Genomic DNA, 17330 nt, shown 5'->3' with positions numbered 1-17330 from the left:
GAAGAATGGCGATCGCTTGATATTTCTTACAATGTTATATAGTCACCTATAAGAAAAAAAAAAGCCATCTTAGCGCTTGACTGTTATGGCAAGTGTTCACATCAAAACGTTAACTGCAGTAGAAAATATATATTTCTCACATTACTCTTTGGAACCAACACACTCAAGCCAGTTACAAAAAAGTGAGAATTGGTCTCCACTTTATTCTCCATGCATTTTTTGTTCAGGATACATCCTAAGGCTAGCTGCATTGAGACCAACTAGCATGGATCCTTGGGACATGACCAGGCGGGTTTAAACCCAGGCAGTTTAATGAAAATGGTTGCAATGACACAACTTGTATTCAAACCGCCATTCTGTTTACAAGCGATAAGAGCGGAGGGGCCCCTCCAGTGCAGTGAATTCAAAGACTAATTGTAGCCCTGATTTCAACGACAGCTAGATATCAGAAAGTCAGCTAGAAATGTAAGAGAAACAAAACAGTGGCCACATGCTTTAAAATGCAAAAAACACATTTTTCAGAGACAGCGGAATAACCAAAAACGTTTGCGGTCCGCACATTGTTTAACAGCATATCAGATAACCAGCACTGTAACTCCAAGTGAAACCCTACACTGGTTATTTTACACGTCTGATCATGAAGGGAAAAAACAAGTGCGTAAAAACCAAATAAAGGATTGTTCCCAATAAGTCATGCCTGCCTGCACCTGTTCTACTAGTTATGGACAAAAGTGAGCATAACATGAAGGCTAATTGAACCACAGAGAACGGACTACCAGTTCTTCTAGATATGCCAGCTCTTTATAACGTATCTACGGCACCAACCCCTTTATAGCTTATAAACACAAACACACACCTTCTTTAATATGCACACTGAATAAACTTTCTCCAAGAGGATTTACCCAGCTAGTGCCTTTGAAATCTAGTAATGGGGACTACAAAAGGTGTGCCAACGTAAAGTAAGACTGCTGTATTTAACCATTTGGTAGGCCAATAAATAAATCTTGAACCTCACAGAACTTCGTGTAAGAACCTAGTAAGCACACGGGAGCAGTATACATGGACACATGGCATCTAGCTTACTCTGGCACATATATACTCATAGAGCCTGTGGAGCTCCATTTAAACAGATCACCCAGCAAAGTTCACTTAAAGGTTGCAGCGGACACATTTTTAAATCTTGACAAACATATAAACTTGTTTCCAATGAAAGTTGATTTCTGAAGATGCATGCAAAATGTGAGAGACCCCAGACAGGCTTACAAAATCCAATTATAGCGTTCAGCATTTGATTGGGCCGATGAAGAAAATGCTTTAAGAGAACATCAACTTCCTAACCACAATTACATTAAAATCAGGAAACAAGGGAGCAAAATTGCATAGGCTAAATAAATGGGATACACAGCATCCTAGTGCATAGTCTCAAAAAAACAAAAAAAAAAAAACAATTGGCTTCATTCTGCAGTGTCGTGAAGGACAAAGCGAGCTAAAAAAACCAGGCTGTTAGTAGAATGCTACTAAATACAGTTGTGAATCCTCGAGATAGATTATAAATGGTCACAGTGTGGCACAATACAATAGCGTGAGTGTGTGGATACCACATTCATAGCAATCCTAAAGAGAAAAGACCTATGCATCCAAACTTGGCCCCTACAATGCTCAATAGAAAGTTGGGCAGAGATCTAGCTACCAAGTAACTTTAAAGCAGAAGAGAACGCGACCTTATTATTTATTTTACATACATTGGTGAGGGCTCCCAGCTGCATCCCATACACCACTCGAGACGAGAGGATTTAAGAATAAGGTGAACGCTTGACTGTAAAACTTCAAGTTATACACCAATATAAATTGGATATGGGGGTTACCAGCTGTCAGCGATGTGGACAATCAAGAAATGTAAACTCAGTTTCTAGAATATTGTACAGAACAAAAAATTCTAGAAATTTCCATTTTAACACAACATTGAGAGGTATTTACTTTTCAGTTTTTTTTATAATCTGAAGATAATGAAAATAAAATGTAGGCGCGTATTCAGGGTTACTGATACTCCTCTTGACTATTTGGTTAGATTATAAATAACAAAAACACACAGATATTATATATAATTTTCTTCAGATTTTCATTTTGCAGGAGCGAGAAATCGAGAGAGAAAAAAAAAAGGTTGCTCAGTCTAGCGGAACTTATAGAAATGTAGTAGCCTCTATTTTTCAAGATCCTGGTATCCCAAGTGTTAGGGAACTGATTTTTGTCTCATAAATGCAGCTGTAAATCATTCAAGAGCCATTACATTCCACATTAAATCATTTAATAATATATTACACATTGTGAAACGCCTTGGGCTTCAAGGACATATCTAAACTAAACACATCCTTTGGTGTGAGCCAATTATATAAAAAAAAAAAATACAAAGGGAAGAAAAAAAAAAGCAGCCAATCAGAAAAGATTGCCAAAAATCATACTGGGAAATATATTGACATTTGCAAAAAATATATGTAGAAATATGAAGAGAAATGGCAATTTGTGGACCATTTAACTTTTAAAAAGACATGACAGCTTTCTAAAGGGTCATACGGCTACAAAATAAAGGATATATGCCCTGCTCTTTCAAACTGAAAAGAAAGGTACGTTATTGTCCTTGCCCTAAGTATACGTTGAGTGTGAATACATCACTATGCACCATTATAAAAACACCTTTCTTACCAACACTCCCTGTTTCGTAAATACAGCACTGACACATCAGGCTGCAAACACTTAGTCAACACAAAAGACAACTCTTCAATAGTTTACTCATTCGCAATTGTTTTTATTATAAAACCCAGAATGTCCATATGCATTTCTGGGGAAAATGGAAATACATACGCGGATATTCTACACATTGCTCATCACTGTACATAAACCATAAAGCTGCCTGATGACCCCAAATGACATTGTTATCAGTATTAACATTTCACCAAATTTGCAGAGCAACAACACGGCTATACATGCAAACAATCCTAACCTTCACTGTTAATTCTATTTTTCCATCCATATAGGATCAGTCACTCATCTTTCCCTATTGTCCTGTAGGATCCCGTGTGTGGATATCAGAGGTGACACAACCATAAATAGATTAAGAACATCACAGGTGCCCTCATTACTCTAAGGGGCCCCTAAGAGCATATGGGAAGGATGAGACAGAATCATATTAGAGGGAATCACTATTGGTTTTTTTTTTATTTCACACCCTAATATTTCATCCTGTAGTGTGTGAGCACTTATTATTGCTATGGCTTGCATTACAGATGAGCCCCCACATTGGCTAGATCAGAGCTTAGTCACCTATAATATCTGCATCTGTAAATACAGATTTCATATCACTCTTACACCCCTCCCACACACACACACACACACAGAACAATACATACGTACATACATACATACATACTAAATGCGAAAAAAGGAAAGGAGCGATATAATCCACGCGTGGGTTTGGATACCTCAGCATCTTAGTGTATTGAATTCATCCAGAGAAAATAAATCTAATCGTTAGAAAATTCAGTTAATAAGCACATGGAGATCTCGTTGTGTCTCTACACATGTGATAAAGTTCAATTTCCGAGCCGTCAACCCTTCCTGACGACGGCTCTGCTTGTTAACAGATAGAGATTGGCAGTAATGGTGCCGGTCTAGGTACCGTCCAGGTGACAGTTACTCACTTTTTGCGAGCCTTCTCCTTCTTTCCCTTTGGCCTCCTCTTCCGGGCCTGGATGGCCAGCACTGAGAGTAGAGAAAGAGAGACAGCCATAGGAGAAGCGTTAATTATATTGCTAAACCTGAGCGGGACGAGTAAACAACCGTATAAGCGAGCGGTCGGTCTAGTGAAGCCTTTCTCTTCACCTACCCTTGCCGGAGCTCATCTCCACCTTGCTCCTTGTGGTATTGCCGGTGCCGGCCGGGACTGTTTGCACGCAGGCGCAGCCGTCAGCTTCCATAGGCCGAGTGAGCTCGCGCCGCACAGCGCGCTGATTTCTACACACTGCGTCACTCGCTCCCACCTCCTTTGACTCCTCTCCTAGGCAACCGCAGACCGCGGAGCATAGAGATGCTGTGGAACGGAGAGGGCGCTCTAGCCGAGCGTCTCGCTGGTGGCTTGGAGGACTTGACATCGGATTGTGAGTTGCAGTCGCTATCCCACGTGTTGTGCATTCAGATGCCCAGGATCCTTAGACGGCTCTGGCGTCTGCATTCCACGATACTCGCCAGTCGCCCGGCCTGATACCGAGTAGCCTGCTGATTGCTTCAGTACATTTCAGGTACAGCACTGCAGTGGGCTACTGTTCATATGTTGCTCAGAGCGGCCTGCAACGAATATATATATATATATATATATATATATATATATATGGCACACAGTTTGTTAATTCCAACCCCTGCTATCCCCAGGGGTAAGCCTAGTTTAGGGTAGACGGGCTTCCCTTTTTTCTCTGTGTTGCTGTAGTTTTTGTTTTTTTAATGGTTCCTTTTAAGTTAAATTGTTTTTGCTCTTGGCACTACCCCTTCCTCACTGATGGCAAAGTAGACGAGTAATTAGAAAGATGTGTCCCCACAGGGTCCAGTCCCAAACCCTGCTTTTAATGGAGAATTTGTTGGGGGCCTGCTTAGCAGACCTGGTGGCACAGCCTTCTAGGAAGTTGTCGGTGACGTAAATGAACAGTGTTTGTTAGTCAGACGTTAAACGTTTTCCACTGCCAACATGGATCCGTGTAAGAAATGAAAACACATCGTCATCAATAGCTATCGTGTGAAAATATATCCTTGCTTGTTATATTGATCATTTTTTTCTCCTCTATTGAGATCCTATATCATTATCCTTTATCAGGTTTCTCAGAATACTTTCCAAGTGCCTTAAGAACAATGGAATCCATTGAAATGACCACTATGTCTCTAAAGCGTGCCATATCTAGCGAAGAGCTTGTTGGTGATGATGGCATTAAAAGACAGAAGCTGTCAGAGAATTCCCCTCTGGAAGAACCTTTGAAGAATGTCCAGGAACCAGACCAGATGTTGGACATTCAGTATAAAAAGGCCATAGACACAGATGTTGCAGATGAAGTGCCTGTGGCAATTGTTGAGGACGAAGACAATGAAGAAGACGTCCTGGAGTTAGAGTCTGAAGATGGTGAACCGGAAAGTTTTGCTGACATGATGAAACATGGCCTATCTGAAATAGATGTGGGCATCACTAAGTTTGTGAGCACTCATGAAGGCTTCTCTGGAATTTTGAAGGAGAGGTAAATTGGCTGATGATGTAGTGATGACAGTTTCTGTTCTTGGAGTCACAGTCAGTATTAATGGGCTATTCATAAGAGCAGATGTTACATAAGATCAAATAATTACAAAGATCAAATTGTTACATATAACCATAGTCATAGTTTCCATGGTCATAAACAGCTTGAGATCTAACAAAAGTGTTCTCGATCAGCATAGAGGTTTGAGCATTAGCTGTCTGGATGCAGGGTGTATGTTGAAGAGAAGCATTTAAAGGGACCTTTTTGCTCCCCACCAACGAATGGATATTAAAGTACCGAAAGCAGTTTAATGTTCCTTTTTTTTTACCTAAAAGAAATAAGTGAGCACTTTCTGCACATGCTCGTGGGGCATCACATTATACACTGTGGAACATTTGTAGAAGCCAGTGGTGGAACTGGCTGGTGGTCAAAGTGTCAATTCTATAATGCATATGTAGTGTTTAAAAAATGTTATGAGATTACCGGTCCAGAATGTATTTCAGAACTCTGTTTTTTTCCCTATTATGTCTTTGTATTTCAAAATTTCATTTCTATAGATACTCAGATTTTGTAGTCCATGAAATAGGAAAAGATGGAAAGATAAGTTATTTGACTGATTTATCGGTTCCAGCAGACAATGAGGTAAATCTGTAATTTATCTTTTTAAGTATTAGTTTGTATTTTCACGGTAACCTTATGACTCAAAGTTGACTTTTTTCCCACAGGACCCTTCAGAAGAAATTTATTCTGTCCTCTCTGCTGATGATAAGAAACGCTTGGAAGAACTTCAGATGTTAAAAAACAAAGAAGCAAATGTGGAGATTGAGGTAATTGTTTATTTGGCTTTATAGAAAGATCAATGATAGCTGGAGTATCCGCTGCATTTGTGGTTTTAGGAGAAGGGGTAATTATGTGTCAATTATGGCTTGCTATGTCATACAAAATGTTCGGAAAGAGGAACCATCTTTCAGCTGAAGTGGGAAATGTTAATGCTGTGTGGGAATTTAACACACATTAGATGGGTATAACACCATCCTGAATAAAAGGAAAATCAAAGGACAAAATATGGGATTTACTCTTGAAACAAAATGAGCAGGTTAGATGAAATGTTATACTTCTGTGTGGATAGTCATCCCTCAGATTGCTTCATCTAAAGGCCGTGCCTCAGTATGGATCAGTGGACAGGTTTAGGTGGTTGTGTTATTAGATGGGGCATATTACAGTGTTTGTGGCTCATTTTATCCCCAGGTCATTGACGATACCAAAGAAAAGAGAACAATCATCCACCAGGCTGTTAAGGGTCTGTTTCCTGGCCTGGAGACAAAAACTGAGGATCGGGAAGGAAAAAAATATATAATTGCATACCACGCTGCTGGGAAAAAAGCACTTTCAAGTAAGTCATTTACTGTCCTGAGATCGAGCCCAGAAATACTATAGTAGTAGTAATGCAGGTATGTGAAACTCCAAGGCATGCAATATAGAATGCACCTTACCGGTAATGGACATGCAAGGTATAGCATTCCCTATGAAGCCTTTCTTAGTATAGACCCTTCTTCCTGGCATTGCCATCTGTCGATTTAATAAGAGATGGGAACTGGCCTGATATTCTATGGAGCCAATTTATCTGTTTGGATATGAGGTTCCATAGATAGGATTCATGGTTTTAACTCTCCTTACTTGCATTATACACACAGTCAGACCCTTGTTTATTATACAATTAAATGTGTGTATAATGTGAACTAGATAAAAAAAAAAAAATAAAATAAAATTCACACCTTTAGAAGCCTGTATTGTAACATTCTTGCATCTGGCAACAGAGATGCTTGCAGGCCAAGCTACAGCCAGCATGGTCGTAAGAATGAATAACTTTCTGCATGCCTTGAGCATGTCATATTTTGCATGCATGCTAGTAATGCATTTTTCCTTATTGCCATTATTATGTCATACAAGAAATGAATATCATCTCTTTCCAGTGCTAAGATATCTAGTTTAAATGCTTTTTTATGCGCTCCATGTGCTTGTTGATTCTTATTATCATTCCGAAGCTTTCGTGTTACTCACAATAACATAAATTTTTATAATAGATAGGATTACTGTAATTTAGTAATTTCTGGTTTATCTTTTCAATCAATTTCTGGATTCTGGTCAGCCCATGTGACATACTGCGAAACATACACAGATAATTTTTTATCTTTACTTTGGTGTACATTTGTGGGGCTCTGAATTGGCAACAGAAAATAGAAACATTTCTATATAAACTGAAACAAGAGATTCATTGTAGTCTTCTCTACGATAAATGTTTAGTTTGTTTAGATGATAGCATTTTACAGTTCCTGGGTTTTTTTGTGTTTTTAAGGGGCGTCGTGGAAGTTAGACTACTATTTAACTATTGAATACCCCCACCCCTGACTGCTCTCATCAGAATATTTTGAAATGGCATACTAATGTGCCATTGGAAATACCCAGTTTGCTTTATTAACCTCTGCACAAAAAAAAAAAATCTTATCTGGTTGTTATATTGGATCTCAAATATATATCATTGTGTATGTTACACGTTTATTGTATTGGACAATATGATCCCAAAACATTTAATAAGCGGTTGCTTGTGAACCCCTCTTTAATGACTATGTACGCAGTGCTCGGGCCAGCTCAACAATACAAAAATAGATGCTCCATCTCCATTCTTATAACTAGTATTTGTCTCCAGATAGAAAAGGTTGTTAAGAGCATACCACTTTTTAAATGAATGGAATAGTAAGATGAGAGCTGAGCAAAAAACTGAAAATGTGTTTCCTCGTCATTTAGTGAAGAATCCTTCTATTTTTGCCATTTTCTATGGGAACAAAGACTCCTGAAAATTGCGGCAAAAACAGCAGGCAGTTTCAGCAGTCATGACTCATGGTACACTTCACATATTTCCTAAAGCCCTGCATATTGCAGCATAAATGTTATGATACAACAGGAATGCCGTTTTCTGGTCATTGGGGAAACTTTTCACCCAGTTCTAACCAATAAATCAATCCTAATGGATAGGAAGGGACGTACCCTGTCCTTCCTGTATCATTCTTCAATACCAAATTGTGTCTCAATAATAATTTGGAATCTATTTTATATAATTTGCACTACCGCTTTTCTGTTTAAATGATTTTGTTATTATAAATTAGAAATTTTATTAATATCAAACCCAACATTATCAGAAGGCCATGTTTACAGAATTAAATATTACACATTGGTTTTTTTTATTAAATGGGAGCTTTGTCCAGTTTACTTTGGACAAAGCTCCCATTTAACTGTGTGGATCAATATGAAAACAGTAGCTTTCACCAAAATGGAACATTCAACATTGCAAGTTGGTGGACTATCTCCCATTGTGTTACGATTTTTATTGCATATACGGCATGAGGGGTCACAGTAGGATTTTAGGTCCTAGGTATGCCTGTGCTGCACAGACCTCTCTTATTTCATAAAAGCTTTTAACATTATATCCTTTATGCTAAGCAGAATTTAAGGTTAGAGGTAGCTGGCACCTATGAAAAATTTCATTTGCTCACCGTCTCCTGCTGCTCCTAAGACCATCGTGACTTGCCACGCATTTTGCTGGATGCCATAAAACCCCAACGAATGAAGCAATCATACAACCATAGTTATACTATTGCATGTTCACCTCCAACACCTAGAATACAAAGAAAACCTGTACAATTCATACATTACTTTCTTGTGCCTTTTATGCTATACGCTTGGACAGAGGTCAGAACACCAGCAGGTAAGCAAAGTTGGCATTCCTTACTGCTAAAACAAAGGAACCGCCAACCATGCCTTTTATAGCTGGCCATGCCCAAAACTGCAAGGTCTTAAGTTTTTATAAAAGACTTGTTTTATAGCAGGGGTGTCCAACCTGTGGCCCTCCAGCTGCTGCAGGACTACATCTCCCATAATGCTCTTTCAGCTAAGGGCTGGCTGAGGAGTATGGGAGATGTAGTCCTGCAGCGGCTGGAGGGCCACTGGTTGGACACCCCTGTTTTATAGTAAAGTGAAACTGCTTGGCACCTTTGATTTGACTATATGGTGCTAAACCACTGTGGTTTCAGTTTTCTTCTGGAAAAAGATATTGTTTTCCCAACGTTTTCTGTTTGTATCTACCATGCTCACAATTTTTTTTTTACTTAATTTTCCAAAAAGTTATGCTGGGAAAAATAACGTAACACTACAACTTTTTTTGTGTTCTTTTTAAGATCCACGAAAACATTCCTGGCCCAAATCCAGAGGGAGCTTCTGCCATTTTGTACTCTACAAGGAAAACAAAGACACAATGGAAGCCATTAATGTTCTCTCTAAGTATTTAAGGTTTGTGTCGTTCTTAAAGCTGTAATGCACACCCAGATACAACAATATGAGGGAGCTGGCACTCTTACACCTGTAACCTATTCACATAAAATACAGAGCAAACATGCTAATTATAGCACTTTTTGGAGATTGTCTGACTTCACATTTATTAGAGAGAAAAAAATGAAACCTCCTACAGTCCTGATATTGGGCATTTTTATGTAACTCCTGAACAATAGCGGAACTACCGGGGTCGCGACTGCGACCGGGCCCTGGAGTTCTGCCAGTCAGGGGGGCCCAAGGGGCCCCCCTGACTGACAGAAATCCAGGATGCCTCTGCTCGCAGTCGCTGCCGCCTGCCTCAGCGCTGCCCAGAGTGCAGTGTTGGGAGCGTGAGGCGTTTGTCTTGGGTGCCGTCATATGCCGGCGCTCAGCAGTGAAGTGCCGGCACCTGACACAAACGCCTCATGCTCCCAACACAGGAGTTGATGGTAAGTGACCTACAAAGGGGGGGTAGGGAGGGAGTGGGTAGATCGTGAGAAGGTGGGGTAGGGAAGGAGAGGGTAGATCGTGAGAAGGGGGGGTAGGGAGGGAGAGGGTAGATTGTCAGAAGGGGGGGTAGGGAGGGAGTGGGTAGATCGTGAGAAGGTGGGGTAGGGAAGGAGAGGGTAGATCGTGAGAAGGGGGGGTAGGGAGGGAGAGGGTAGATTGTCAGAAGGGGGGGTAGGGAGGGAGAGGGTAGATCGTGAGAAGGGGAGGGTAGGGAGGGAGAGGGTAGATTGTGAGAAGGGGGGTAAGGGAGGGAGAGGGTAAATCGTGAGAAGGGGGTTAGGGAGGGAAAGGGGAGATCGTGAGAAAGGGATAGATGGGTTGGGGGGGCCCTTAACAGATTCTCGCACCGGGACCCTGAGGTTTCTAGTTACGCCCCTGCTCCTGAAAGCAACGTATGTTCAAATAGGTGTCCCATACAAAATGTCAAGTATGCCGGGGGTTTAAAGAAAATTACCCTAAACGACTAAATTGGTTTTCTATTGATCTAAACAAATGAATAAGGCGTATATGTATAGTTGGAAATGAAGTTAAAAAAAGTTTTGTTTTACCTCTTTAACGGTTTCCTTCTTTTATAAAACAGAGTTAAACCTAATATATTTTCCTACATGGGGACCAAAGATAAAAGAGCCATTACCGTCCAAGAAATTGCTGTTCTCAGGTAAGTAAAGATTGTTTGGTTTAATGTGTTTAGTTAAATATGTACTCACTTTATTTACTATTATGACTCAACACAGCAAAAATGACAACATGCGCTGAATAACTTGTGCCACAATGACCAGAAAATAACTACACATGGCTGAACTATTTATGGATGAACAGAAAGAAAAATAATTTTTTTGGAATTCATATTTTTGTTCAATCTAGGATTACTGCCCAGAGGCTGGCTCATCTGAACAAGTGTTTGATGAATTTCAAATTGGGAAATTTCTCTTACCAGAAAGCCCCCCTGAAATTAGGTGAACTCCAAGGAAATCATTTTACAGTCGTGTTAAGGTAAGATGTAATATTATATATGAGTTTTATAGGCAGTTATCCTTGCGACTTAATGCATCATCACACAGTTTGTAATGTAATTATGCATTATATTCATTCTCTGTCATCTAAGAATTTATATTTAGAAGTATATAGAACTTAGTTTGAGGCATGGTGAAAAAGGTAGGCATTTTTTAATGAATTATTGTCTCCTGTTGTTTTGAGAAGCTGTGTTATAGAGCCGACATTTTAACACAATTTCAATTTATTACAGTGTAATATAATTGTGTGTGTTTATATAGCATATATATGTTTGTGGATTATACATTCATGCATGTCATTAAAAATTGTACATTTTCAAAAGCTTTTTCTCTCTTTACCCCTCCTCACTGTCCTCGATCTCCTACTGCTAACATATTCCACCCACCTCTCCCTGTGAGCCACGTGCTACCACATTACTTACAACACTGAATACCCTGACCACATATCCTAAACTTCTGCCAACTGTATATAAGAGTAGGAAGGTGTGTGTGTATGTATATAGACCGTGTGTGTTTGTATATGTATGTGTATATATATATATATATATATATATATATATATATATATAAAAACATCATGTGTAACAGATCCGACAAACATTGCACCATTTTACCACGACCTCTCGCGTTCTATATATATATATATATATATATATATATATATATATGACTGTAGTAACATGTGTATTACTTGTAGTATTCGGCCTCATGTGTTGACCCTATGAAGGGAATGTTAACCTTTAAGACGCAATACTTAGTAATAAAAAACATTCTATTTATGTTTAAGGATCTGTATAAAAATAACCATTAGAATGTCATCAGCAATATTTAGCCAATGTACAAGCAACCCTCTCGGCACCCGACACCCGCATTCTGTTGAAGCAATTTTTTTTCCTGATGCTTGTATAAAATAAATGACTTACACATAGAAATCAAATCACCACCACCCTATTCAGAAGTAATTGATATGTGTGATCAATGGGATAGCAGAATTCAGAATATCATTAGACAGAAGTGCACTCTTCTCTTTCCCAGGTTGTTCTTTAGTCAGTATTGTTTTTTTTTTCTTCTTTTGTTTAATAAAATCTCAGAAACAAATAGATCTTTTCAGAAAGGAACATAAACAATGGGAAGGTATCTCAAACCTGGATTATAGTCTAGGTAATTGTTCATAGGTTTGCTTTTGCAAGAGTTTTCATTTTAGGGCTTTCTTTATTTTAGCATTATGTTTGTTATTTTGTCAGAAACATCACTGGGACTGATGAACAAGTGAAGCAAGCCATGACTTCCCTCAGGGATATTGGATTTATAAATTATTACGGGATGCAGAGATTTGGAACCACAGCTGTTCCTACCTACCAAGTGGGAAGGTGAGATGTCGCATCATTTTTGTCTTAAAACCTGCACAAGGATGATAAGCAATACTGACACTCTACCATGTTCAATTTTAGAGCTATTCTTCAGAACAACTGGAATGAAATGATAGATCTAATATTGAAACCAAGACCAGGAGGTATGAACAGCTTAGATTTTTTCCCTTTTGTACCCCTACAAATATAGCAGTGTTCTGAAGGGCATCCGTTCATTTTCATTTTCTGTTGTTGAGATCTTTGCATTTGGCAACACAGCAATGCTGATAAAATGTGTGCTGTGGATTGAAAAAGAAACAGGCCTACAAGGGCAAGTGAAGCCAAATGGCCACCCGGCTCCTGCTGATTTTGCTCATACTAATGATTTCAATATTTCTGCTATTTCCTTTTTCTGAGCATGTCCAGATGTTTCCAGTCCACACAAATAAACCTTTTTTCTGCAGCTGAAAAGAACTATTTGGTTCAATGCAGAGAAGAGTGGGCAAAAACAAAGGATCCAGACGCAGCTCTCAAAAAACTACCTGTTAAAAGATGTGTTGAAGGACAGCTGTTACGAGGGCTTTCAATGTATGGCCTGAAAAATATTGTATCAGCGTTTGGCATAGTAAGTGCAATGTTACTGCGGAAACTCTTTCTTTTGCGATTAAGGTGTTGCAAAAACAAAATCCTGTATTGAAGAATGTCCTGCTCTTATCTTTTCAACAGGCCAATAATTCAGATTCTCTTTGGTTAATCCATTGGCATAGATCTAGCAGTTAGGTCGTTACCTTACAAGCCAGGAAATGGAGAACATTATTAATGACTACTATAGGTAGTTATAGAGTGTATTGTTTGTACCTTTATTATTTCAAATTCTTGATGTTGGCTGCTTTCAGGTGGTCCCAGGTAAGAAAGACAGGTAATCCACATATGAAGTGCAGACTAAAAGGAGTTTATTAAATCCGTAAACAGGACAAAATTAGGAGGAGAGGCAAGATAGTACGAAACACCTTATGCATTTCAAGATGCCGAACAGCTCTTAATTATAGGAAACTTTAGATTGCAATCATGGGTTACCTATGATTAAAAGCTGTTTAGCAGCTTAATATGCATGGGGCATTTTGTATTTTCTTGCCTCTCCCTCTGTTGTCCTGTTTATAGATCAAATAAACCATTGTTAGGTCTGCTTTTTAAATGAGGATTGCCTGTCTTTCTTACCTCGGACTACCTTCAAGCAGCCAACATCCAGAATTTGATATCATTATTTGCGTGGAGGAGTAGTAAGACCCGGGGTAAGGAACCTGGATCATAATTGAATTCATTGTTTTATGCATACCGTCTGAAATAAGATATATGCATGTTCGTTTTAGATCCCAAGGAACAACCGCTTAATGTACATCCACAGTTACCAGAGTTACGTGTGGAATAATATGGTGAGCAAGAGAATTGATGAGTATGGACTCAAAGTAGTTCCGGGCGATCTTGTACTGAAAGGAGGTAATGTATTTTATTCAGCTTCTTTCACTCCACAGGCTTATCTTTTTAATAATATTAGAAATGCATCATCCCCCTAAGTGTGTGTGAGTCTAAAATACACACAAGTTAATTATCCAGCCTTAGAAATACCTATTGGGATTCTATTATTTCTTCGTGTCGTTCTATAAGATAATACAAATATAACATTCTCCTTGAGTACGTTTGTTTTTCATATAATACTAAAAATAATAATAGTGATCAGGTGCTTATATATAATAGTTAAACAATTGTTTATATATATGTATATATACGTAAATCAACACAGGTGAATCTGTAAAAGTGCAGCAAACACTATTAGGATAATCCCAAAAATACCTATCAAAGTAGACAAAATAGAAAAAAGTGTTGCGCCTAAAAATATAATAAATGGTGATTTGTTAAATCAATACAAGTGTAATGTAATAAAGAGAAAAATTTGTAATAAACAAATACTTATATTGGTTTCCAATTTTCTTTCGTCGTATCAATATTGCGTGTCAGTATATAGAAAAAGAAAAAAACAGAAAATCATAGTGCTTTCCGCAAAATATGTGAAGATCAAAAAATAACTTGATATGGTGTTCCACTCACGTGAAAAAGAGCAATGAGTTTGCTCTAACTTGTTGGGATATATATCGAGAAAATGCCAGCTTCGTTCCCGCCGAACAAATTGCTTAGGAGATGCCCTCCTCGAAAGTTTGTGTCGTCCACACAGCCGCAATCCAGATTTGGTCGATATACGAACAAAGAGGCAGGGAGGTGAAGAGTAAATATATAATTTAATATTTAAAAGATATAGCGTGCTTTTAAAAAAGCAGTCTATAGCGCGTCTAAATCTCAGCGTTCCTTTTCAGGGTAAACGATTCGTAAATTTAGCGCGATGACGATAGTCCAACACGCAAACGCGTTTCACCCAATAGGGCTTCTTCAGTGACGTGTTGGTTACTTCTCTCCTCCCTCCTTAAATACTCGATCTCGTGTGTGGCGTGTTAATTGTCTCCTGCTACTTTGTATCCAGTTTCAATTAGTCCTCTATGACGTGTCAATTGGCTCTTGTTACATTGTATCGGATGTCAATTGGCTCTCTAAAGTATATCTTTTAACACTTGTTGTGTTGCAGATAATAATGATATCCAGTGAATTCATATATCCTAATATATATTTTAACAATCTTTTATAAATACATCCAAGCACTAGCACAAAATTATATATATATAAAACTATACAAAATTAATTATTGTTACTATAATAAAAAGTTCAGAAATTTTTTTTTATCAAAATGTATAAATATATAAATATTTACCAATTATAAAATACATCTTTGATTAAAAATCTCTCCATTTCATAGTTTATAATGTATGCCCCTAAAAATATATAATATAATAGAATTTGGAAACTGTTTGGCTTATTTGAATTTGTTCCATGTAAATGTTTTCATTTTTTTTAGCCACCGCTATACCAGTTGAAGAAGGCGATATTGACAGCTATTCCATTAATGATGTTGTGATGCCACTGCCAGGTTTTGATGTTATCTACCCAAAGCACAAGAGTGAGTTTTATCTTCAATGCGCTAAACTTTACATCATGCTTTTGGTACAGTTCCAAACTCGCCTCCTTTTGTCTCTCCTCTTTATTATGTGGTGCAAGTAAAACCACATTTGCTTACACTCGCATTCTGGCCTGAAGCATATGGCTTATGCTTAAAGGGCCAGTCATCCTCATTATTTCAAGGGAGAGTGAGGCATTATTGTCCCTGTGTCAATGCAAAACCATTTATCTTGAAATCATGGCATGCGCTGTGTCCACAAAGTAATAGCAGCTGCTTGTAAAGTAAATGAACACTATTTATATATAAATTATGTTGTTTTTTTTTTTAATTGTGGAGAAGCAGACAATAGAATTTCTTTCATTGTCAGTAAATTATAACGCCTGCAATTTATATAAGCTTCCTGTAGCTGCCACACTAGTAGGAAACATGCTTTTTTTCTTTCTGTCTTTTAGTTGCTGCTGCATACGAGGAAATGCTTGCGGCTGACAATCTGGATATCAAAAATATGAGACACAGAATAAAGGATTATTCCTTAGCAGGGGCCTACAGGAAAATAGTCATCCGGCCACAAGACGTTAGTTGGTATGTAATCTTTTATTATGTTTTTTTTATTATGTTTCGTAGTACAGCACACATGTGATTCCAAGGAAATATATAATTCTGATCTGTTTCATATTAAGCAAAATAATCCTTAGAAAGGTCTCAAACTGGGACAATGGCAAATTCAAGGCACCTCGAACTGCATAGATCACCTTTCTTGCTCTGCTTGATCTTTCTATGTAAGCAGATTTGATTTGGTTGGTCCCTGACAGCTCCAATAAACAAGAATGCATATGAAAGTTTCCTTTTGAAAAAAAATAATCCCTTACCTAAAATAGAAGCTGCAGTCCTGCAGTTGTCCTCTATCCTCCTGTGGTCCAACAATTATTGCCACTGATTGAAGCAGCCAACAAATGGCAAGAAAGTGCTCCCTGCGCACGATCAATGGATGAAACTTGAAGCAGTCTTGTGGAACGAAATTTTGTTGCTTATTAATGAGTCTTTGAGTCTTTGGTATCTTTTTTTTTTATTTTATTTTTTTTTGTTTTGGGCAACTGTTTTCACATGATAAATCAAAAGGAGGAAGTAATAGGGATTGCAAGAGGGATATTTTTGTATTTGATTTCGTGTCATAAATCTTCAAAGACTTAAGTTTAATGTTCTACCATGTCTGTTGCTTTGCTCCGTACAGGGAGGTGGTTGCATATGATGATCCTAAAATCTCTCTAGTCAAAACAGATCTGGATACTCTGGATGGAAACCCACCACCATCTTTCAACAAAGGTAAGGGATGACAACATAGATGTTAGTCTGTCTTAAAAAAAAAATGAAAATGCACAGCCTTGCACAATGGAGCTGTTGAATTTTAGGCCCAGACAATAACAAGTCAATTTTTAGTATATAAACACAGCACAAGACGATTGTGTTTCCAGGATTGACAAGATATAATTTTTTTTTTTAAATGCCCTTTGATTTTTTAAGGTAATGATATTATGTAGGACCTTAAAACATGCTTACATTTCCGTGTTGTTCATTTACAGAAGGGAAGTACAGGGCACTGAAGATGGAATTCTCCTTACCTCCCTCTACATATGCCACGATGGCCATTAGAGAAGTACTTAAAATGGACACCAGTATCAAGAACCAGACCCAGTTGAACACTGTGTGGCTACGCTGAGGTTGTTCTTTAACCTCTGCCATTGTTTTTAACATTGATTTTTTT

The 17330-nt window shown here is 38.2% G+C and overlaps 2 protein-coding genes across 8 annotated transcripts in view; one reads left to right on the top strand and one right to left on the bottom strand.

Annotated features, from left to right (window-relative positions):
• Positions 1-3998, bottom strand: part of SRPK2 (SRSF protein kinase 2) — a 38629-nt gene extending 34631 nt beyond the window's left edge. For 2 of the 6 annotated variants that reach the window (XM_053464245.1, XM_053464251.1), the window contains exons 1-2: positions 3881-3991; positions 3696-3756 (exon numbers count right to left, since the gene is read on the bottom strand). In XM_053464245.1, the coding sequence (XP_053320220.1) occupies positions 3696-3756; positions 3881-3971 (152 nt within the window). In that variant the 5' untranslated portion in view covers positions 3972-3991. Of the gene's footprint in view, positions 1-3695; positions 3757-3880 lie in introns of all 6 variants that reach the window. The other 4 variants (XM_053464249.1, XM_053464248.1, XM_053464247.1 and 1 more) reach the window with 4 other exon arrangements.
• Positions 3999-4143: 145 nt separating this feature from the next.
• Positions 4144-17330, top strand: PUS7 (pseudouridine synthase 7). 2 transcript variants are annotated; one of them, XM_053464257.1, is made up of 17 exons: positions 4144-4292; positions 4859-5270; positions 5825-5909; positions 5993-6094; positions 6516-6660; positions 9013-9030; positions 9500-9611; positions 10723-10800; positions 11007-11135; positions 12400-12525; positions 12607-12668; positions 12969-13129; positions 13875-14001; positions 15467-15568; positions 16021-16150; positions 16800-16891; positions 17149-17330. In XM_053464257.1, exons 2-17 carry the CDS (start codon positions 4894-4896, stop codon positions 17283-17285), a joined length of 1983 nt encoding a protein of 660 aa, XP_053320232.1. In that variant the 5' UTR covers positions 4144-4292; positions 4859-4893; the 3' UTR covers positions 17286-17330. The 2 variants fall into 2 exon arrangements, with proteins under 2 accessions (XP_053320232.1, XP_053320233.1); XM_053464258.1 differs by lacking the exon at positions 9013-9030.

This window comes from Spea bombifrons, chromosome 4 (genome assembly GCF_027358695.1).
Source record: "Spea bombifrons isolate aSpeBom1 chromosome 4, aSpeBom1.2.pri, whole genome shotgun sequence".
NCBI lineage: Eukaryota > Metazoa > Chordata > Amphibia > Anura > Pelobatidae > Spea > Spea bombifrons.
This window is presented reverse-complemented; position numbering and strand designations above follow the sequence as displayed.

Bases quoted from the DNA above. Each gene is read 5' to 3' on its own strand.
- PUS7 (XM_053464257.1), top strand. From the start codon at position 4,894: ATGGAATCCATTGAAATGACCACTATGTCTCTAAAGCGTGCCATATCT. The intron at 14,002-15,466 runs GTAATGTATTTT...CATTTTTTTTAG, and splicing joins CGATCTTGTACTGAAAGGAG to CCACCGCTATACCAGTTGAA. The intron at 15,569-16,020 runs GTGAGTTTTATC...TCTGTCTTTTAG, and splicing joins TATCTACCCAAAGCACAAGA to TTGCTGCTGCATACGAGGAA.